The 24,092-nt window shown below is 41.9% G+C and overlaps 1 protein-coding gene across 7 annotated transcripts in view; it reads left to right on the forward strand.

Annotated features, from left to right (window-relative positions):
• The window catches only part of RPGRIP1L (RPGRIP1 like), a 308,845-nt gene that overhangs the window by 283,109 nt on the left and 1,644 nt on the right, over positions 1–24,092 (forward strand). For 5 of the 7 annotated variants that reach the window (XM_068260504.1, XM_068260506.1, XM_068260507.1 and 2 more), the window contains one exon: positions 12,256–12,392. In XM_068260504.1, the coding sequence (XP_068116605.1) occupies positions 12,256–12,392 (137 nt within the window). The remainder of the gene's footprint in view (positions 1–12,255; positions 12,393–24,092) is intronic. The other 2 variants (XM_068260505.1, XM_068260510.1) reach the window with 1 other exon arrangement.

Here is a 24,092-nt window from a genome sequence, read left to right on the forward strand (position 1 = left end):
AGGTTTTATGGACTGATGAAATGAGAGTGAGTCTTGATGGGCCAGATGGATGGGCCCGTGGCTGGATTGGTAAAGGGCAGAGAGCTCCAGTTCGACTCAGACGCCAGCAAGGTGGAGGTGGAATACTGGTTTGGGCTGGTATCATCAAAGATGAGCTTGTGGGGCCTTTTCGGGTTGAGGATGGAGTCAAGCTCAACTCCCAGTCCTACTGCCAGTTTTTGGAAGACACCTTCTTCAAGCAGTGGTACAGGAAGAAGTCTGCATCCTTCAAGAAAAACATAATTTTCATTCAGGACAATGCTCCATCACACGCGTCCAAGTACTCCACAGCGTGGCTGGCAAGAAAGGGTATAAAAGAAGAAAAACGGGGGGCGTGGCCGGAAGTCATGTAGAGCGGACGTGTTTGCTCTGAACTCCCGCCGAGGTATCCTGAAGAATCCGAATCCTTATTAATTATCTGCCTGACTCCGGTTTGCAAAGTGGTGGATCTGATCTGCAAGCCCCCCTGGAGCAGATGGATACTAGAAACACTAATGGAAAAACCGGGGACAAAGCGTCCGAGGTGGCTGCGAAGCTCCGGCAATTTAAGCGCGCCGGCCATGATGACGAGATCACCGAGGAGGATATGTCGGCTCCCGGGCCTACTCTGACACAGATCATGGAGGCCATTACTACGTGCCAGGGCAGCTTAACATCTATTTCATCAACCTTGGATGAGGTAAAGACTGATATTTCTCTCCTGCGCCACGACTTGCAAAATCTGCGTACACGTGCGGGAGAGACCGAGGCCCGCATTAGCACTCTGGAAGATGATGTCCGCCCTTTACCACCAGCAGTTAAAGAGGTCCGGAATGACATTGTTACAATCAAGGCCAGACAGGAGGACTTAGAGAACCGAAATCGGCGGTCTAACATACGGTTAGTGGGGCTTCCCGAGAGGGCTGAGGGGACATCTGCGGAAGACTTCTCTGAAAAATTACTTATTGATCTCTTTGGGCGTGATCGTTTTTCATCTGTCTTTGTAATCAAATGAGCGCATAGAATCCCTGCTAAAATGCCTAATCCAGGCGCCCCAGCTCGCACCTTTATCTTTAAGTTACTTAATTACAGAGACAGAGATACTGTTCTGCGTGCTGCCCGGGAATTGGATGAAATCTCATATGAAAACTGCAAACTTTAATTGTATCCGGATTTTTCAATCGAGGTGCAAAAACAACGAGCCCAATTTGCAAACGTGAAGCGTGCTCTACGTGACTCTGCTCTCTCATATGCAATGATCTACCCTGCTAAATTGCGAGTAGTCGCAGATGATCAGACTCTCTCCTGTTACTAGCTCTGCTAATATTGATCTCCTAGTCATTACACTTCTGACTCTTTCAGTTATATGCTTATAGCTTGACTTGGCACATTATCCTCCTTTGGGGATCACTCCATTCTTAGGCCAGATGCTTGTGGCTTGGCCTATCTCTTTTTGAAATACCTTCTGTAACAGTATGAATATATAACATATCTTATGATAATTCTCCTATTATACTATGTGGGTTAAACCTAAGCATTTTTTCCTCCCTATAGGTACATTAATAGGATGGCTTTGTGATTTTAACACTGTTACACATACGCTTGTTCCATACAAAATAAGTTTGGAGGACTACCAGTGTTCACTACTTAAAGACATGTCTCCTTTTATAAGGTCCTGTTTCTGGAGGTTAGGCAGCTTTTCCTTTTAGTTTTATTTTTTTTAATTTTTTCTCCTCTTTAGAATATGATTATTTAAGGGTATTCTTTGGTCCCTTAGCGGAATTTCCTCTCTAGTAACATTTCTGCAGCTTTGTGCTGCTTATGTGATGCACTCAGTCTTTGGTGGGTGTAAATAGTTTTTTTTTGGGCAAGTGGTTAGGTGGATATTAACCACTTTACCCCCGCGCGTACGTATTTCTCCGCCCCTTTTTCCATGCTTTAACAACCAGGGACGGAGAAACACGTACTTTCCGCGTTCCCGACGCTGCCCGCGCTCCCGCTCGTAAACACGCCGCCCGCCGCTACTAAACACGCCGCCGCCCGCTCGCCCAGAGATCAATGAACGGGAAAATCCATTCCCGTTCGTTGATCTAAGCCCCGCAATGATCAGCTGCTCTCCTATGGGCAGCGCGATCATTGTGAGAAAAAACTCACGTGTCCAGCCTCCTTATACTTCCTCCAAGCTTCCGGAAGGAAGCTTGGAGGTCGCATTAAAACAAAAAGTTACTGTGGCCATCTTGTGGCCAAATAGTAAACTACACCCTACACATTTTTCACATACAAATAAATGACTTTTACACATAAAATTAACTCATTACCTCCCACACTCCCCATTTTTTTTTTTAATTAAAAAAAAATTAAAAAATTTACAATAAAAAAAAATACATAAATAGTTACCTTAGGGACTGAACTTTTTAAATATTTATGTCAAGAGGGTATAACACTGTTAATTTATAAACTATGGGCTTGTAATTAGGGATGGACGAAAAAATGAAAAAAATGCACCTTTATTTCCAAATAAAATATTGGCGCCAAACATTGTGATAGGGACATAATTTAAATGGTTTTATAACCGGGACAAAAGGGCAAATACGTTTCATGGGTTTTAATTACAGTAGCATGCATTATTTAAAAACTATAATGGCCGAAAACTGAAAAATAATTATTTTTTTCCCCACATTTTTCCTATTTTCCCATTAAAACACATTTAGAAAAAAATTATTCTTGGCATAATGTCCCACCTAAAGAAAGCCTAATTGGTGGCGGAAAAAACAAGATATAGTTCATTTCATTGCGATAAGTAATGATAAAGTTATAGACGAATGAATGGAAGGAGCGCTGAAAGGTGAAAATTGCTCTGGTGCTCAGGGGGTAAAACCCCTCAGTGGTGAAGTGGTTAAAGGGTGTACAGCCCAGAGGGTAATCTTGCTAAGAGCAGTATTGCTTGGTTTTCTTTTTTTTATGTGTTTGTGTAAGTTTAAGTTCGTATGTTTTGTGTGGACCTACCTGCTTCCTCCCCTCCTTGCTTCCCAGGGTACATATTTAATTTTCAACATTAATGTCCTCTGAATTGAAGATCATCACTCTTAATTAGTGTTGGGCGAACAGTGTTCGCCACTGTTCGAGTTCTGCAGAACAACACCCTGTTCGGGTGCTGTTCGAGTTCGACCGAACACCTGACGGTGTTCGGCCTTTTAGTTCGGGTTCGCCCGAACTACTCAATGCCCCACGAACAGGGCCCCTGTTCGGCTGAACAGGGCCCTGTTCGCCCGAATACGGCCCCCCTATTAACTTTCCGCAAACTTTTTTTTATGGGGAAGCGGGCAGAGGGGGGAGCGCTAGCGGAGGGGGTGGGGGGAATTTCCGACCCTCCCCCGCGATCGGGGCATGCTCCCCCCTTATGCCTGCGACCCCATAGGGCCCACAAAAGCGGCATGTTCGGGGGTCCCATTGACTTCCATTGAGTTCGGGGTTCGGGCCGAACATGCCGAACATCTGGCCCATGTTCGGCAGAACGGACCCGAACCCGAACATCCAGGTGTTCGCCCAACACTACTCTTAATGTTAGGGGACTTAATGATCCTGTTAAGAGGCGCAAGGCCTTTCACAATTATGCTCAAGAGCATGCCTCTCTATTATATTTGCAGGAAACGCATTTTGTGCATAATAGAATTCCCGCATACTTTGATAGAAGGTACCGCAGAGGATACTTCTCCACGTTTAGTAGAAAGGCTAGAGGGGTGGCAATTTTTTTTGCTAATTATGTTTCCTTCAATTTGCTTGACTCTTTTAGGGACCCTGAGGGTAGAATTCTAGTCCTTAAAGGCACACTGGATGGCAAACTTGTTACCTTAATCAATTGCTACGCCCCAAACGCCTCGCAAACTGAATTTCTTAAAAAACTTGCCCCATTAATTGAAAAATGTAATTCCCCTCATATGATAATAACAGGGGATTTTAATTCTGTAGCAAATCCAGTCTTGGATCGCTCTACGCTTTCTCCCTTTGCACATAGTTTCCCTAGAAGGCTGTCTGGGATTCTGGCTAGAGCACAGGTGATTGATATTTGGAGAGCACACAATATTGGATGTCGTCAGTACACTTTTTTTTCCCATCCACGACAATCATATGCTCGTCTCGATTACATTTTTCTCTCCCCTATTATTGCTTCCAACTCGATTGCCTCGGATATCATCACTTGTGCCTGGTCGGATCACCACATGGTCTCCTCTACACTTAAAGGATTTGGTTTACCCTTTCAGCTTAAACATTGGAGATTAAATGACTCCTTGATTGCTGATCATGCAAGCAGGCGTGAAGTAGCTAGTGCTTTAGAAGATTATTTTTTACATAATGATGAGGATAATACCCCCCCCCCCCCACTTTACGCTGGGTCGCCCACAAACCTGTGATTAGAGGGGTCCTTATACATAAAGCAATTCAGGCCAAAAAACAAAGATCTGCTAAAATTTTGTCCCTGTCCAAAGAATTGGATAATCTTTATAAACGACACTTTCCTAATCCTGACCCAGATATTATGCAATTAATTACTCTTAAAAGGACAGAGTTGGACACAGTCTTAAACTCTGTGCATATGAAGGCCTTAAAATTGTCTAAAGCTAGATTCCTTTTAAGGGGTAACAATCCCTCCACCCAGTTTGCCCGGAAGCTTACCGAGTACTATAAGCCCCCGCATGCTTATAAGGTAAAAAATAAAAAAGGAGTTGTGGAAACTTTGCCTCTTAGTGTAATAAAAATATTTGAGGACTATTATTCTAAATTATTGGGTCAGACTCCCAATTTGGACTCGGTCGCACTGGGATCTTGGCTAGACCAACTTAATCTTCCCACATTATCCAATGACCAGTTAGAGACACTGAACGCCCCTATTACTATCTCTGAAGTCCAAACTACTATAAGATCACTTAAATCCTCCACTGCTCCAGGGCCTGATGGGCTTACCCCCCAATATTATAAGAAATTTTCGGATCTCCTTTCTATTCCTCTTACTGGGCTTTTTAATAATGTCCTCAAAGGTGGTAAATTTCCCCCTGAAATGCTTGAAGCTTCTCTCACCCTCTTACCTAAACCAGGGGCAGATCATTCTACCCCAGCAGGTTTTCGTCCAATATCCATACTTAATAATGATATTAAGGTCTTTGCCAAGATTCTGGCTGTGCGACTGGGTTCTATTGTTGGTCATCTTGTTGGGATTAACCAAACAGGTTTTATTCCAGGAAGGCAGGGTTCAGACAATGTCAGGCTTGCAGTTAACATAATTCAAGACGCAGAATTGAAACAGACTTCTAATGTTAGGACTCGACATTAGCAAGGCTTTCGATTCGGTGGGTTGGCATTATCTATCTGAAACATTACAGTCCTTTGGTTTTTCAGGCCCTTTTCTCACAGCAATCCTTTCTATGTATGATAATCCCACTACTACTATCCATATACCTGGAGCTTCCTCTGCGAGTATAGCTCTTAAACGTGGTACGAGGCAGGGTTGCCCGCTGTCGCCTCTGCTTTTTGCCCTAGCACTTGAGCCACTGGCAGAGGTGATTCGTCAGCACCCCGATATTGCAGGATATGGTTAGTTAGTTCTTTACGCAGACGATGCACTTCTATTTTTAATTCGGCTGGTCACTACCCTTCCAAACCTATTCTCTCTTTTTAATCTATTTGCGTCCTTTTCAGGACTCCATGTCAACACTTCCAAATCAACTGCTATGCCAATTAATTTATTACCATACACGATAAAATTACTGGAGGCAAATTTTGATTTCAAATGGTGTAAGAACACATTTAAGTACCTGGGTGTTTTGCTTACACCTTTATATTGTAATCTTTTTGCAGCTAATTATGCTCCCTTGTTCCGATCTCTAAATATGTTGCTTAAAAACTGGTCCCAATACAGGGTTTCTTGGTTGGGGCGCAGCTTAGCCTGCAAAATGATTATACTTCCTAAAATCCTCTATTTATTTCGTATGCTACCTCTTACTTTTCCTAAAAAAGTTATAAGCCCTATGCAATCTCAGATCAATAAATATATTTGGAACTCTAAACCAGCTAGAGTTAGGGCCCAAATTTTATATAGACACCCCATGAAGGTGGGTATAGGTTTACCCAATTTATGGCACTATTACCTTGCTTCAAAATTAAACCAAATTGTGGATTGGGGCCTCACTACTTCTCCTCCACTTTGGTGGGGTTTTGAGGCAGTGGCAATTCGCCCTTATTTCCTTTCCCATTTGATTACGGTAGTGACCAGCCGAGATATATCTCCCCTTCTTAAGCTTAACAAGATTGTTGCCTCTCTTGCTAAGTTATGGATCGATATTGCTCCTAATTTCAAATTAAATCCTCATCTGCTAAATTATCCTTCCTGGGCAATCCTAAATTTGTTCCGGCTTTCCAAAATCTCTCTCAATTTGCCTGGTGGTTCGAAAAAGGTTTAATAACAGCTTCTCGTTTTTGGTCTGTTTGTTCCCTTTCAACATTTAAAATTCAGTTTGGATGCTCCTTTGAGAGAGGCCTTTCGTTATTGCCAGATCAGGCACTTTTATAAATCTCAATTTTCTACCCCTCCGTCTTGTGAGCTTTCCACCTTTGAAAATGTATACTTTAACTCAGTTAGGCAAAAAGGGGCTATATCCATTTTATATGCTCTTTTATCAAGTAAGATAGAAGATAATGAAAGATTACCATATATGAGGGCCTGGGAACAGGACCTGGGATATCATTTATCCTCTTCCCAATGGTCTTCTTGCTGGGAGGCGGTGTCGAGAGTAGTTAAATCAAATATTCTTAAGGATACCCCGGTAAAATTATTACTTAGATGGTACTTTACTCCCTCACGGTTGCATGTTATATATCCGCATGTATCCCCTGATTGCTTCCGTGGATGTGGTGGACCTGGAACATTGTTCCATATATTTTGGGATTGCCCAATTGCAACACAATTTTGGTCAGATATAAGAGCCTTATTCTTTGATATTTATAAAACTTCTATTGCTCTAGGCCCCTCCCGGGCCCTTCTGTATGTTTCTGATGGGTTGATCGCGGGCTCACGTCTAACATTTTTCAGATATTTAATTTGTGCAGGGCAGTGGACCATTGCTTTTAAATGGAAAACGCCCACTCTTGAATTGGACATGGTGAAACATCGTTTGGATTTCATCGCATTAATGGACCGGGTTTTCTATTTGGGAACTGAAAATTTGGATCGCTTTAATAAAATCTGGGAAGCTTGGTTAATTTACAGGGGACAATGTTAGATATTTATTAGTAATATTTTATTTCAATTATTTGGAATTGCATTCTGTGGGGGCAAGGTGGGGAGGAGAGTTGTTTCTGGGTTTGACCACACATGAGGTTTAAATGTTTGTTTTGTTTCTTATGCTATAGTTAGCTCAGCATATTCTGATAATTCCTTTTTTTTTATGTGCCCATCTGATTTGACTCCAACTTTATACTTGTATTCTGTACCTGCAAACTCTAAATGTATCTTATGCTGGTAATTTTTGATGTTATGCACTTCAATAAACTTCTATATAAAAAAAAAGAAAGAAGAAAAACTAATGACATGGCCTTGTTCACCTGATCTGAACCCCATTGAGAACCTGTGGTCCATCATAAAATGTGAGATTTACAAGGAGGGAAAACAGTACACCTCTCTGAACAGTGTCTGGGAGGCTGTGGTTGCTGCTGCACGCAATGTTGATGGTGAACAGATCAAAACACTGACAGAATCCATGGATGGTAGGCTTTTGAGTGTCCTTGCAAAGAAAGGTGGCTATATTGGTCACTGATTTGTTTTTGTTTTGTTTTTGAATGTCAGAAATGTATATTTGTGAATGTTGAGATGTTATATTGGTTTCACTGGTAAAAATAAATAATTGAAATGGGTATATATTTGTTTTTTGTTAAGTTGGCTAATAATTATGCACAGTAATAGTCACCTGCACACAGATATATATATATATATATATATATATATATATATATATATATATATATATATATATATATATATATATTATATATATATACATATACATATACATATACACACCTGTGTATAGTAAAAAAAAACATGCAGATCGCTTTTTTTTTTGTTTGCATTTCTTCAGCTCTGTGTGACTCTTCAGGGCCACTTTAAAATTTTGTCCCGCCTCGTGACGTCATGCTGCACCGCCGCTCTGATTGGCCGCTGGGTCCCCGAAAGGAGAGCGGGGCTATGGGGATCCTGGCGGCCGGAGCGTTAAACAGGTAGCCGGGGGGAAAGGCAGGAGTCCCGCAGCGCCGATCGCGCACGGGACTCCAAAACTGCAATTAGAAGAGGGTATAAGCTAGCCGACCTGAGCTCGGGCTTACCGCTCGCAGCTCATTTTCCCTACCCCGAGCTCAGGTCGGGGTTACCGCCAGGGAGGCTACACAGAAAATAAGACTGTGGTGTTCTTAAAGAGAACCCGAGGTGGGATTTAATTATGCTAGTGGGCCACAGAGGCTGGTTGTGCACACTAACACCAGCCTCTGTTGCCCCATGGTGTGCCTCCAAGACCCCCCTGCGCGCCGCTATACCCCCCGCAGTGCTGGTGACACGCAGCGTGTCGCCAGCACAATGTTTACCTCTGCCTGTCTGTTAGCGCCCCTCCCCCGCCTCCTCCGTATCGCCGCTACTCGCCCACGTCCCTTCCCTCCCGCTGATTGGAGGGAAGTGACGCGGGCGGGTAGCGCCGATACGGAGAAGGCGGGGTAGCGGCGCTAACAGACAGGCAGAGGTAAACATTGTGCTGGCGACACGCTGCGTGTCACCAGCACTGCGGGGGGTATAGCGGCGCGCAGGGGGGTCTTGGAGGCACACCATGGGGCAACAGAGGCTGGTGTTAGTGTGCACAACCAGCCTCTGTGCCCCACTAGCATAATTAAATCCCACCTCAGGTTCTCTTTAAAAAAAAAAAGTAATTTTTAAGAGTAGGAGGGTAGGTGCAATTGTTTATCTCATCAGTTTATTTTCATCTCAGGTTTGCTTTAACCATTAATAAATTTCCTATTTATGTACCTTTATTGCAAATAGTATGTTATTAAAAACACCCATTCTGACTATGTGTGCACATTTATACCCTTCAGCCCATGGCATGAAATGGTTAAAGCAAACCTTAATCCTCTATAATAAAACCCCTTTGTCTCTGCGTCCCATGTCTGTGTGTGTGTCCCTGCGTGCTACTGCGCATGTGCAGCAAGAGCAGGACAGGCAGGGGGCCGAGCGGGCACGTGCGCGTGTCGGGAGCGTGTGCAGCGGGCACACGCTTTGACTGCATCGGTGGCGGCGGTTCCGGGAGGAGAGGGGAGGGGGTTTAAACACAGACCTAGAGCCCGTTTTTAAACAGGCTTAGGTCTTCTAGTTAATTAATAATTAATTGCAAAAGTGCTGCATGTTGCATTTATGCAGCAATTGCGATTTTGCAAAAAGTATAGAAAAGCCAAAACGCTGGGAAAATCTCTTCAGGGTTCTTTCATAGTGTAAATTGCAAAACGCAATTGCAATGTCATTTCTTTGTGATTTTACCATGCAATTTGTAGCGATTTTTCTGCGATTACATTTTCAATTTCTAGTGGATTGCAGGAACACAGGGAGAAGGCCAGAACAAATGCAGCATGCAGGACTTTTGCAATCGGGCACAATCAAATCAAGGGTTCCTGGGATTTTTGTTATTTTTCATGTTATTGTAAAACTTAGCAAAATCACATGTAACATAAAACAGCCCTCAAAATCACTTTAAATTTACTATAAAACCTCTACAAACCACTAGCACTTTATGTGGGAAATAGCCCCTCTGGGTTCATTCACATTACATGTGTTTTTCCATTCATGTTCAAGAGTATTGTGTGCTTAGCATGTGCATTTAAATGTAAATGAATACATATTAACACATGCGCTTTCCCAACTGAGGTGTGAATGCTTCCATCTAAATGTAACATTGTCTGCTTGTTTGATTCCACTTTTTTCCTAAAACTGAATTCCTCTGCCTAATGTTTCCTGCTATATTGCTGCCACAATAGGGAAAATTCACTTCATTTTTGTAGTCTGTCAGGTACAGTTACCTCAGCCTGTCATTCAAAACCGTTAATAGTTACACAAAGGTTTAGTTTCTGATTATTTATTTGTATGAAGCAGTTCCCAATGCTTCTGTGAGAAAACGCGGAAAAGCCGCCGCGTGTACTGACAGCAAGGTGGCTGGCTCCGCATCCAGCGCGGCGGTTTGTATGCAGCAGCATGCACCTGATACTATGATAGATCACAGAAAAGCCACCGCATGTACTGGCAGCAAGGCGGCTGTTTCCGCTTCCAACACGGGGGTTTGCACGCAGCAGTGTGTGTCTGGTGTGACTGGCTCTGTTAGTGCACCTGGATGGAGAGCTACGCGCACGGCCGCCAGAAGTCAGGACCTTTATACCAGCTGGAGATGGATCAGCTGATCAGGACGATCGGCTGATTCCTGCTGGACTCCTGATTGGCTGAGTGGCTTGGGCGGGGCGGCAGAGTCCTGCAACTATATATACAGCTTGCTTGCCAGTTGCTGGTTGTCTGCCATTGCGAACACTTACGTGGAAGCATTCAGACCATAGTTAGATCCTACAGTGTGTTAGAACCAGGAGGACCTGGGAGTTCACACTGAGCCAGATTACTTCTGTTTATTATTGTATTATTATTCAGACTAGTTCCAGGGTGTAGAGACCAAGGACCTCACACCCAAAGACTAGGGAACTGTATTGTCTTTGTGTTATATTCCAGACTAGTTCCAGGGTGCTAAGACCACGGACCTCGCACCCAAGACTAGGGAACTGCATTATCATTTGTGTATATTCCAGACTAGTTCCAGGGTGCTGAGACCACGGACCTCGCACCCAAGACTAGGTACCTGCATTATCATTTGTGTATATTCCAGACTAGTTCCAGGGTGCTAAGACCACGGACCTCGCACCCAAGACTAGGGAACTGCATTATCATTTGTGTATATTCCAGACTAGTTCCAGGGTGCTGAGACCACGGACCTCGCACCCAAGACTAGGGAACTGCATTATCATTTGTGTATATTCCAGACTAGTTCCAGGGTGCTGAGACCACGGACCTCGCACCCAAGACTAGGGAACTGTATTATCATTTGTGTTATACTCCAGACTAGTTCCAGGGTGCTGAGACCACGGACCTCGCACCCAAGACTAGGGAATTGTATTATCATTTGTGTTATTCTCCAGACCTGCTTGTGACGCCCATCTTCCAGGGGTCACTAGTCACCGGGTTTTCTTGCTATTCAGTCTGAGACTCCTGGATGTCTCAGACTGCTGCACTTCCAAAGGGAGGTATTTCTCATACTGCCAAGGACCACCTGCTCCTCGGGTGGTCCTAACTCAAAGTTATTACTGTTGCACCAAACACTCACATTATATAGGTGTCCAGAGGTTAGTAATATATCTGTATTATCAGTGATTCTGCAGATCATCAATAATCGGGTATATATCTGTATTCTTGGTGATACTGCAGATCGCCAATAATCAGATTCTCTCTGCGTGCTGACACCGATCGTTACAGCTTCCTAATTGGTTTTAACGTAAACAAGATTTAGCCATAAAACCTGAATGGCTATTAACTTCTATACTGGGTTTTTAATAGTGACTGATAAACTTTATTTCTGAATGTTCAGTATGTTGTGTTATTTGGTCTGGAGCAAGGTCAATTTTTTAAGAACTCAAAAACTATAACCACTCATACGTTAGAAATTAGTAGTCAAATTCTGGCACAGCCAACATTCAAAGGTATCAATGACTTACTGAATGGGTTGGAGGAATGTGTACAAGAGAAGTCGCCGCTGGGAGACTTGGGCACAGGAAACAACCGATATATGGCTTATCCTGCTGCTGCACAAGTCCCAGTGGCGTTAACTATTATTCCCCCTCCAGGCCCACGTGGATGGTGGAGAATGATGTAATTCGGGTTCCAGCTATTGCTGGCAGCTGAATTACAGTGTTTTAAAAGTAACTTCAGCACCATCTTCTGATGGCACCAATGTTACTCACTGTGTGCCGCTATATCCGTAATTATGTTCTATGGTGGCGCCGGCTGTGCCCATATCTCCTGCACTGGATTCCTAGTGTTCACAGGGGAACAACATAAGGCTTATTTTAATATATTTGTATGTGCCAAATAAACTGAGTTATTTTGTTTTTTTTGTTTAGCAGCATTAAATTTACTGTGGTAAGTGAACCACCAGAGGATGAACAAGACCTTGATTGTGATGACATTGGGTTTAGTAGCATCAATCTCAAAGAAATCCTACAGTCTGGTAAAGACATCATCAACCGGAAAATTGGAAGTAGGTTTCATCTATCATAATTTATTAATGGTAGCTGTAATCTGTTTTTTTGGGGGAAAAAATGTTGTGGACTTATTATAATTGATATTAAATTCAAACACATTATAAACCAAGATGTGAGACTGTATTGTGAATAGCTTACTGTGTATGAATGTAATTTATTTTAGATTTCATACAACCTTCACAAACATTGATAACATTTTTTGTACCACCATCACAACAAGGAACATTGTCGATTTGTGGAAGTTTAACTGTGTGGACTTACAGGATTTAACTACTTTAGTTTGGCTAGCACAGTGATCTGCAAACGTGGCTCTCCAACTTAAAAGGAACTACAAGTTCCACAATGCATTGCGGGGAGTCTGACAGCCAGTGTCATGATTCATAAAGGCAAATGCATTGTGGGGCTTGTAGTTGCTTAACAGCTGTAGAGCCAGGTTTGCAGATCACTGGGCTAGCATTTGCTCTAAAGGTGTTAAAATGTGGGATCAGCTACTTAAAAGTTTAGCCATAGTTTGCTTTGCAGGAGTGAAAATGTGGGGTTGTTTATATTGGTAATGGGCCAAAGGAAGTGTATAGTACATTTTTTTAATGTATCTTCCTGTTCGTCTTCTGTATTTCAGACGTGTGTGTGTGTGTGTGTGTGTGTGTGTGTGTGTGTGTGTGTGTGTGTGTGTGTGTGTGTGTGTGTGTGTATACAGTGTTTGTGTGTGTGTGTGTGTGTGTGTGTGTGTGTGTGTACAGTGTGTGTGTGTGTGTGTGTGTACAGTGTGTGTGTGTGTGTGTGTACAGTGTGTGTGTGTGTGTACAGTGTGTGTGTGTGTGTACAGTGTGTGTGTGTGTGTACAGTGTGTGTGTGTGTGTGTGTGTGTGTGTGTGTGTGTGTGTGTGTACAGTGTGTGTGTGTGTACAGTGTGTGTGTGTGTACAGTGTGTGTGTGTGTGTGTGTGTGTGTGTACAGTGTGTGTGTGTGTGTACTGTGTGTGTGTGTGTGTGTGTGTGTGTGTGTGTGTGTGTGTACAGTGTGTGTGTGTGTGTGTGTGTTGTGGTGTGGTGTGGTGTGGTGTGTGTGTGTGTGTGTGTATATGAGTACTGTGTGTGTGTGTGGTGTGTGTGTGTAGTGTGTGTAGTGTGTGTGTGTGTGTGTGTGTGTGTGTGTGTGTGTGTGTGTGTATATATACAGTGTGTGTGTGTGTGTGTGTGTGTTTAGCAAAAAAAAGAAAAATCTTGTATTACAAATCGATATATTATCTTTCAGGGAATGATTTGAATAGCAGTATTAGTGAGTACAAAAAAAATTGCTTTCTCTTTATCTACAAGATATTTATGTAAAAAATAACTACAAAGAAATATGAAGTAACCTTTAATGGGTGTTAATTTGGTTTGTTTATTCCAAGAGCTGGAGTTACATAGCAGAGAATAGAATATGAGGAATGAAAATTATTTATAATAATAAACTGTCAGATTTCAGCCCGATCATATAGAAAAAAGTCCCACTTTTGTAACTCTAATTACACTTTAAGGATTTGTAGCAGAATTCCAGTTAATTCACACTTTATAAACAGACAGTCTGTAGCAGTGTTTAGGAAACTGCTATGGTCACAGTTTATTGCACTAATGGAGTTTTGTTCAGTGGTACTTTCGAGGAAAATAACAAAAGAGACAATATTGCTATCGCAGTGGGTCATATAGATGAGCAGATTTGAGCATTATTTTGGGAATACAAAATATTCCTGGAGGTGTTATTTTAAGGATACATTTGGCAGAAATCCTGAGAGAATATTGCTAATGTTGAGCCCTTTGTATTGTACAATAACCCCATACACGGATCCAGCTGCGGCTCTCCCCTCTACCTCGGAATCCACTGACGCCATTCCCGGTCCCGGATACCAGCTTAGATGCCGTCCTCTAGCTCCTCCGATAGGATGAGCTCTGTAGTCCTTTTGTGCATTTGGCAGGGGATGAAACTTCAGCACTGGCATGTTATTTAGAAGACCACTATAACAAAAATGTTAATATTTAAAATGCATTAGTGTATGTATAAAATGTACACTTCTTCCTGAATTAAATGCACTGCAATCTACTTTTTCCCGATCTTGCACATCACTTACAGTAGGCAGTAAAAATCAGACAGTTCTGAGGTTTTAGACTAGTCCATTTCATCACGTGGGAATTGGGATTCAGGGTTATCTTTAGTTTTCAAAGCACTTACTAAACATCAGTTGCTCAGCCCAAGAGTGCTTTTCTAAAGAATAATGGACATACTGAGCATCTCCCTTTAGGAAATGGACTTGTCCAAAACCTTTCAGATCTGCTAGATTTGTACTGCCTACTGTAACAGAAACAAAGGAGAAAAGTAATTTATGGTGCATTTTACTATGGGAGAAATGTACATTTTATATGTATTTAGAATTTTTAATAATAGTGGTCCTTTAAACCCTGGCCAAGCAGAGTCCTGTGCTATTTTGGCCTTGTAGCAGCTGCAGCATGTTGCTATGCTATTTGTCAGTTCATTTAGCTCTGTCACTTACCAGTCAGTCCTGTCAGACACCAGTCAGCTCTGTCACTCACCAGGCAGTCCAGTTAAAGTGCCAGTTTTTCACTCAACCCTGTCAGTCACCAGTCAGTTTTTTCAGTCCTCACTAAACTCAGTCAGTTGTCAGTCTGTCCATTTCACCCTGCCAGTCCTCCCTTCCAGTTTACCTTGCCAGTCCTACCTTCCAGTGCACCCTGCCAGTCATGTCTTCTAGTCCTCCCTACCAGTCCTGTCTTCTAGTCCTCCCTACCAGTCCTGTCTTCTAGTCCTCTCTACCAGTCCTGTCTTCTAGTCCTACTTGCCAGCCCTGCCTTCCAGTCTGTCCTGCCAGACCTACCTTCCAGTCTGTCTTGTCAGTCCTACCTTACATTTCACACTGCCATTTCTCCTTCCAGTCTCCCCTGCCAGAGCTGTCCTCAATCCTCCCTGCCAGTCCTTCCTTCCAGTCTGTCTTGACAGTCCCATCTGCCAGTTATGCATTCCATTCCACCTTGTCAGTCCAAACTTCCAGTCTGTCGTACCTATCAGTCCTCTCTGCTTTTTTCCCCTCACTTCAGGGTTCACCCTCCTGCTCTTCCCATCACTGGTGGGGGAAATTCCAGGGGTCATGACCTGGTGGGCACTAGGCAGCAAAGTAACCCGACACCCACTAGAAGTGACAACCCATCATCCTTGTTGGGTGCTCTGGTGAAGAGCTGCGGTCACTTAGACTGCTTACCCTGGGAGTTCCCACACCAACCACCGGTGCCAAGATCAACGGGACCCGACAGTATAATGAGCTGCTCCCACACTAGTGATAATGGATGGCCCTGAATTCCCTTCCCTGTGTACTTAAAGAGAAACCGTAACCAAGAATTGAATTTCATCCCAATCAGTAGCTGATACCCCCTTTCCCATGAGAAATATTTACCTTTTCTCATACGGATCATCAAGGGGCCCTGTATGGCTGATTTTGTGGTAAAACCCCTCCCACAGTGTGATGTCAGTGCCTCAAAGCTCTGAGGTTCTGACATCACACTGTGGGAGCCTTGTTGCATTGTGGGAAATAACAGCTTTTTCCAACTGCCGAAAAGCACATCTCCTTCCAGTGACATCACTTGCGAGCAGTAAAAATGTCACCATGTCTGAATGTAAATCAGGGAGAGGAAAGATTTTACAATGAGTAAACACTGACTAAATCATTTATACATAATTATTGTAAAAATTAAGCACCTTTTTATTTCATTATTTTCACTCTCTTTAAGGTAAGATGTAGAAAATGCTCATGTGGTATGATTTTAGGGACAATCCACAAAGATTGTCTTCAGTTCCTTTATATAGTGCAGCATAGGGTCCCAGTTATTTTCTTTCTTTCTTTCTAAAAATAAAAAAAATGTGTGGAGAGATGTCTGTTTGCTTTTAAAATATGACTAGATTTATTAATGTGACTTTCCAAAGTTCAGACTCATAGGTTATTTGGCACTGGTAGGATGGGTGAGGCCCAATATTAGGATACCCCACCTTCCTTGTATATATATATATGGATAAACAATTGGGAAGTCTATAGAAGTTTAATGGGGATAAAAATTATCAGACAAAAGGAAGGTCACATGCCATTGTTCAGCATATAAAATCAAACTTCAATTCACTTTTATTACAACCTATCTAAAAAAAAATACACAGACAGCAAAATAAATGGAACATAGGGTTCCAAACAATTAAATACACTTTATAACCATGTGGTGTATATACAGTACAAGAAATTACCAACTTACCGGGTTGGATACAGTAAGTATCTGAATGACTAAAAGCCTAGACACTTTATGCCATCATCAGATGTTATATAATGAAAGAATAATAAATCAAGGCTGAGCACTTTAGCTCCAACGCATTTCGTGAAGGAGAACGCTTCACTTCCTCAGGTGTAGTTTGGCTCTTGATAAGTAAATTATCATTTCCACTTCAGGTATCCCAGAGGAAGAACCCAAATTCACTGTTACAGTAGAATCCCTTTATAGTAAGCTCCAAGGGACCAGGAAAAGTAGTTTTCAATATCAGACGTTTACTATATCAGAATTGGTCATGCATTGTACTGTATATGTATACAGATGCAGTTGCTGGGACCCGAGGACTGAGTTTACTTTATCCAGAGGTTTACTATATCAGAGTTTACTATAACAAGATTCTACTGTATAATAAAGTGATTAATCACACAATGTAAAAATATTAAATTGCTGGATATCAAACACATTATCCTATCAATATATTGTTGTTATTCGTGAATATAGCTACATCTATAACACTTGTATGTACCATGCCAACAAAAAATATAGAGATAAGCACAAAAAATGATTGGCTCTTGGGTGCATACAAAATGTTCCTTTTATTCAAATATTATTGTCACCCCAATAGACACCCCCATAAATACATAGGATATGATACAAAACATATGCACAAAAATACACATTAATTAAAATTCAATCACTATACTGCCAACCGGTCATAGATCATTATATAGGCACAGAGGCTGCAACTATGGACCATAGTTGGACTGTGACTGGGTCCCTCGATGAAACTTTCTCAGTGAGATATAGTTTTGATTTACTGCCCCTGATCTGTAATTGAGTTTGAGGACAGTGGCACATGAAGCCTGTACTGGAGATTAATACTACACTGGAATCCTTGCCTCTTGATGGTTATCTATGCATATGAACACTTATAATGGAGTAATTTACCACTTCTGGTAGACATTAGCACTAGTATCAGCAACGGATGAACTTTGCAATCTGGAGGCTATGTGGATGCACATGTACTTTAGAAGTTCATTTTAGAGGACTGCCGCCTCTGTGCCTATTTAATGATCTATGACAGGTTGGCAGTATAGTGACTGGATTTTAATTGATGTGCATTTTTGTGTATATGTTTTGTATCATCATGTTCTATGTATTTCTGGGGGTTTTCTATTGTGGTGACAATATTTGAATAAAAGGAACAGTTTGTATGCACCCAAGAGCCAATCATTGTTTGTGCTTATCTCTATTAATCACACAATCTCCTATAATCCACCTCAACAACATAGTACCTCAATAGCAAATGTAACCAATATAAATCGAAGTGTGGAGTAAAAGGATCCCAATCCTCTCCCCTTTCTAAAATTTCCTTAGAGTCGAGGTTAAAACTTTTGTAAGGCTCCAATGTGTGAACAGAGCAAGGGCCCTTTTCCACTAGCAATCACAATCACAAATCACAAACGCCAGTGATTGTGATTTTTCATTAATTTAAAATCATTAATTTTGTTATGCGATTGCAATTTTTTATTTGCATTGCATTATCCTTCGCTCCAGAAAGCGATTGTGATTTGCAATTTGCAAAGTGAATCACTATGGTTGAAAATACTTCTCTTGATTTCTATGATAAAGTAGCAACCCTAGCGATTTAAAAATCACCAGCAATTTGTGATTTTGCGATTCAGCTGAGCAGTGAAAAAAGGCCCTAATGGAGGATGGCACGAAAGGAGCTTTAATCCTGTATGGTGCTAGATTTATTAACCCATTCAGGTTCCGTCGTTTTCACGTGAGAAATGTTCACCTCCCATTCATTAGCCTATAACTTTATCACTACTTATCACAATGCACTGATCTATATCTTGTTTTTTCCGCCACCAATTAGGCTTTCTTTGGGGGGTACATTTTGCTAAGAGCCACTTTACTGTAAATGCATTTTAACAGGAAGAATAAGAAAAAAAAGGAAAAATTCATTATTTCTCAGTTTTCAGCCATTATAGTTTTAAAATAATACATGCCTCCATAATTAAAACTCGCGTATTGTATTTGTCCATATGTCCCGGTTATTACACCGTTAAAATTATGTCCCTATCACAATGTATGGCGACAATATTTTATTTGGAAATAAAGGTGCATTTTTTCCATTTTGCATCTATCACTATGTACAAGTTTAAAATAAAAAAAATATAGAAATATTTTATCTTTACATTGATATTTAAAAAGTTTAGACACTTAGGTAAATATTTACATGTTTGTTTGTTTTTTTATTGTAATGTTTTTTTTTTATATACTAAACATTTTATTTGGGTACTTTTGGGAGGGTGGAAGGTAAACAATAGATTTATAATGTAAATGTGTGTTAATTCTCTTTGTGTTTTTTTTTCAGGTGTAGTATTACTTTTTGGCCACAAGATGGTGGCCATGAGTTTGTTTACATGATGTCCCTCTAAGCGTAGCATGCGCTTAGAGTGACGAATCGGGAAGGAGACGGCCAGAAAAAGCTCAGCTTCCGAGAGAAGCTGTCGCTTTTTCAGCGGGGGAGAGGAATCAATGATCGGGCTCCATAGCCCGATACATTGATTCCTTGGCTACCGAATCCGCGGCCGGGAGTGCGCGTGCACGCACACGATCGGCTCGCGGGGGCGCGCGGTAGCGCGCATGGTTCCTGGACGTAGAAACTACGTCCAGGAACCAAAATAGGTTAATGTATTCCTTCAAATCCACGTTCCACCCTGACTCATAGGATCCAGGTACTGGTCTTTTTAGCTAGTTTTGGTAGTTACAAGTTCTATGTGTTGACTAAATGTACGTTTTCTCTTGAAAGAAGTAACAATAAATGATCAAAACATTAAAAATGCTTGAATATATAGGGGGAAACACCATAAGTTTGCAATACATAAACAGCAAGAGAAAAAAAGATACAATTCATGGATGGAAAAAATTAACTTATCAAAATTGGATAAATTAGCAAAATAGAGCGGGCCAGTAAAAAAGGGCGCACAGGGCTAGTGGACAAAAAGGGCGCTGCCATAGACTGCAATGCAAGGAAAAAAGGGCACCCGAGAAATAGCAGTTGCAAGGATCGTGTTAACAAAAGTTTTCGTTTACAGAATGAGGTTTATAACAAATATTGTTTACAAGTTCGTTTTGACTTTGTGTTATACTTATTTTTCGTTTTTAAATTTCACTTATAGGAGCTTTTACTTATTTTCCTGTTTTTAAAATTTCGCTTAAAGGACTGTAACAAGTACATTTTCGTTTACACTTATTTTGTCGTTTAAAATTCGTTTTCATATGTATAATGCTTGAATATTGTCTTCAACCTTATTCTATTAGTAATACGTCGCTTTTGGTATTAACTTTGTTTTTCACACTTATAATGCGTCGATTATAGTTTTATTAACTTACTAATATATCGCCTGTAATATTACCGTTATTTTAGGAATTCTAAATGCGTACGTGATTGAAAGGCTATTTATTCTATTATATATACTGTATATATATATATATATATATATATATATATACATATATATATATATATATATATATATATATATATATACATACATATATACATATATATATACAGTGGAGGAGATAATTATTTGACCCCTCACTGATTTTGTAAGTTTGTCCAAGGACAAGGAAATGAAAAGTCTCAGAACAGTATCATTTCAATGGTAGGTTTTTTTTAACAGTGGCAGATAGCACATCAAAAGGAAAATCGAAAAAATAACCTTAAATAAAAGATAGCAACTGATTTGCATTTCATTGAGTGAAATAAGTTTTTGAACCCTCTAACAATAAAAGACTTAATACTTAGTGGAAAAACCCTTGTTTGCAAGCACAGAGGTCAAACGTTTCTTGTAATTGATGACCAAGTTTGCACACATTTTAGGAGGAATGTTGGTCCACTCCTCTTTGCAGATCATCTCTAAATCCCTAAGGTTTCGAGGCTGTCTCTGTGCAACTCTGAGCTTGAGCTCCCTCCATAGGTTTTCTATTGGATTAAGGTCCGGAGACTGACTAGGCCACTCCATGACCTTAATGTGCTTCTTCTTGAGCCACTCCTTTGTTGCCTTTGCTGTATGTTTTGGGTCATTGTCGTGCTGGAACACCCATCCACGACCCATTTTCAGTTTCCTGGCAGAGGGAAGGAGGTTGTCGTTCAGGATTTCACGATACATGGCTCCGTCCATTTTCCCGTTAATGCGATTAAGTTGTCCTGTGCCCTTAGCAGAAAAACACCCCCAAAGCAAAATGTTTCCACCCCCATGCTTGACGGTAGGGACAGTGTTTTGGGAGTCATAGGCAGCATTTTTCTTCCTCCAAACACAGCGAGTTGAGTTAATGCCAAAGAGCTCTATTTTGGTCTCATCAGACCACAGCACCTTCTCCCAGTCACTCACAGAATCATTCAGGTGTTCATTGGCAAACTTCAGACGGGCCTGCACATGTGCCTTCTTGAGCAGGGGGACCTTGCGAGCCCTGCAGGATTTTAATCCATTGCGGTGTAATGTGTTTCCAATGGTTTTCTTGGTGACTGTGGTCCCTGCTAATTTGAGGTCATTCACGAACTCCTCCCATGTAGTTCTAGGATGCTTTTTCACCTTTCTCAGAACCATTGACACCCCACAAGGTGAGATCTTGCGTGGAGCCCCAGAGCGAGGTCGATTGATGGTAATTTTGTGCTCCTTCCATTTTCGAACAATCGCACCAACAGTTGTCACCTTCTCTCCCAGCTTCTTGCTAATGGTTTTGTAGCCCATTCCAGCCTTGTGCAGGTCTACAATTTTGTCTCTGACATCCTTGGACAGCTCTTTGGTCTTTCCCATGTTGGAGAGTTTGGAGTCTGCTTGATTGATTGATTCTGTGGACAGGTGTCTTTTATACAGGTGACTAGTTAAGACAGGTGTCCTTAATGAGGGTGACTAATTGAGTAGAAGTGTCTAACCACTCTGTGGGAGCCAGAACTCTTAACCTCCTTGGCGTAACCCCGAACGTAGTTCGGTGTAAGCCGCCGGAGGGTGCCGCTCAGGCCCTGCTGGGCCGATTTGTTTAATTTTTTTTTTTGCTGGACGCAGCTAGCACTTTGCTAGCTGCGCCAGCACACTGATCGCCGCCGCCCCGCGCACGATCACCGCTATCCGTCGCGCCGCACGCCCCCCCAGACCCCGTGCGCTGCCTGGCCAATCAGTGCCAGGCAGCGCCGAGGGGTGGCCCGGGACTCCCAATGACGTCCCGACGTCAGTGACGTCATCCCGCCCCGTCGCCATGGCGACGGGGGAAGCCCTCCAGGAAATCCCGTTCTTTGAACGGGATTTCCTGATCGGAGATCGCCCTGGGCTCGCTACATGATATAGGGGGAAAAAAATTAAAAAAAACTGCTGCGCTCCCTCCTGGCAGATTTTTTTATACCGCCAGGAGGGTTAATGGTTGATAGGGGTTCAAAAACTTATTTCACTCAATGAAATGCAAATCAGTGTCTATCTTTTATTTAAGGTTATTTTTTCGATTTTCCTTTTGATGTGCTATCTGCCACTGTTAAAATAAACCTACCATTGAAATGATACTGTTCTGAGACTTTTCATTTGTTTGTCATTGGACAAACTTACAAAATCAGTGAGGGGTCAAATAATTATTTCCTCCATTGTATATATGTGTATATATATATATATATATATATATATATATATATATATATATATATATATATACATACACCTTTTTCTATTTATAATATTATTAATGTGTACGTGATTTTAAGGCTGTTTATTCTATTACAAATAAAAAATTATTCTATTCATGTTACTTATAGTGAAGTATTTTAAGGATTAAATATATTATTGTTTATATGTGTGTAAGGGTGTTTGTGCAGTGGGGATGGTTAGGGTTAGGCACCACCAGGGGGATGGTTAGGTTTAGACACCGCCAGGGGGGTGGTTAGGGTTAGGCACCACCAGGAAGGTCTTAGGGTTAGGCACCACCAGGGGGGTCTTAGGGTTAGGCACCACCAGGGGGTCTTGGGGTTAGGCACCACCAGGGGGGTCTTAGGGTTAGGCACCACCAGGGGGGTCTTAGGGTTAGGCACCACCAGGGGATCTTAGGGTTAGGCACCACCAGGGGGGTCTTAGAGTTAGGCACCACCAGGGGGGTCTTGGGGTTAGGCACCACCAGGGGGGTGGTTAGGGTTAGGCACCACCAGGGGGGTCTAGGGGTTAGGGGATAGGTACAGGGAGAGTTCTGTGCGAGAGTAAGGTTAGGTATAGTTACAGCACAATGCAGGATCTTCTCAAAAAATTAGCATATTGTGATAAAGTTCATTATATTCTGTAATGTACTGATAAACATTAGACTTTCATATATTTTGGATTCAAATACACACAACTGAAGTAGTTCAAGCCTTTTATTGTTTTAATATTGATGATTTTGGCATACAGCTCATGAAAACCCCAAATTCCTATCTCAAAATATTAGCATATTTCATCCTACCAATAAAAGAAAAGTGTTTTTAAAACAAAAAAAGGTCAACCTTCAAATAATTATGTTCAGTTATGCACTCAATACTTGGTCGGGAATCCCTTTGCAGAAATGACTGCTTTAATGCGACGTGGCATGGAGGCAATCAGCCTGTGGCACTGCTCAGGTGTTATGGAGGCCAAGGATGCTTCGATAGCGGCCTTAAGCTCATCCAGAGTGTTGGGTCTTGCATCTCTCAACTTTCTCTTCACAATATCCCACAGATTCTCTTTGGGGATTCAAGTCAGGAGAGTTGGCATGCCAATTGAGCACAGTAATACCATGGTCAGTAAACCATTTACCAGTGGTTTTGGCACTGTGAGCAGGTACCAGGTCGTGCTGAAAAATGAAATCTTCATCTCCATAAGCTTTTCAGCAGATGGAAGCATAAAGTGCTCCAAAATCTCCTGATAGCTAGCTGCATTGACCCTGCCCTTGATAAAACACAGTGGACCAACACCAGCAGCTGACATGGCACCCCAGACCATCACTGACTGTGTGTACTTGACACTGGACTTCAGGCATTTTGGCATTTCCCTCTCCCCAGTCTTCCCCCAGACTCTGGCACCTTGATTTCCGAATGACATGTAAAAGTTGCTTTCATCCGAAAAAAGTACTTTGAACCACTGAGCAACAGTCCAGTGCTACTTCTCTGTAGCCCAGGTCAGGCGCTTCTGCCGCTGTTTCTGGTTCAAAAGTGGGTTCATGCTTCCATCTGCTGAAAAGCTTTATGGAGATGAAGATTTCATTTTTCAGCACGACCTGGCACCTGCTCACAGTGCCAAAACCACTGGTAAATGGTTTACTGACCATGGTATTACGGTGCTCAATTGGCCTGCCAACTCTCCTGACCTGAACCCCATAGAGAATTTGTGGGAT

The sequence above is a fragment of the Hyperolius riggenbachi genome, chromosome 11 (assembly GCF_040937935.1).
Source record: "Hyperolius riggenbachi isolate aHypRig1 chromosome 11, aHypRig1.pri, whole genome shotgun sequence".
Classification (NCBI taxonomy): Eukaryota; Metazoa; Chordata; class Amphibia; order Anura; family Hyperoliidae; genus Hyperolius; species Hyperolius riggenbachi.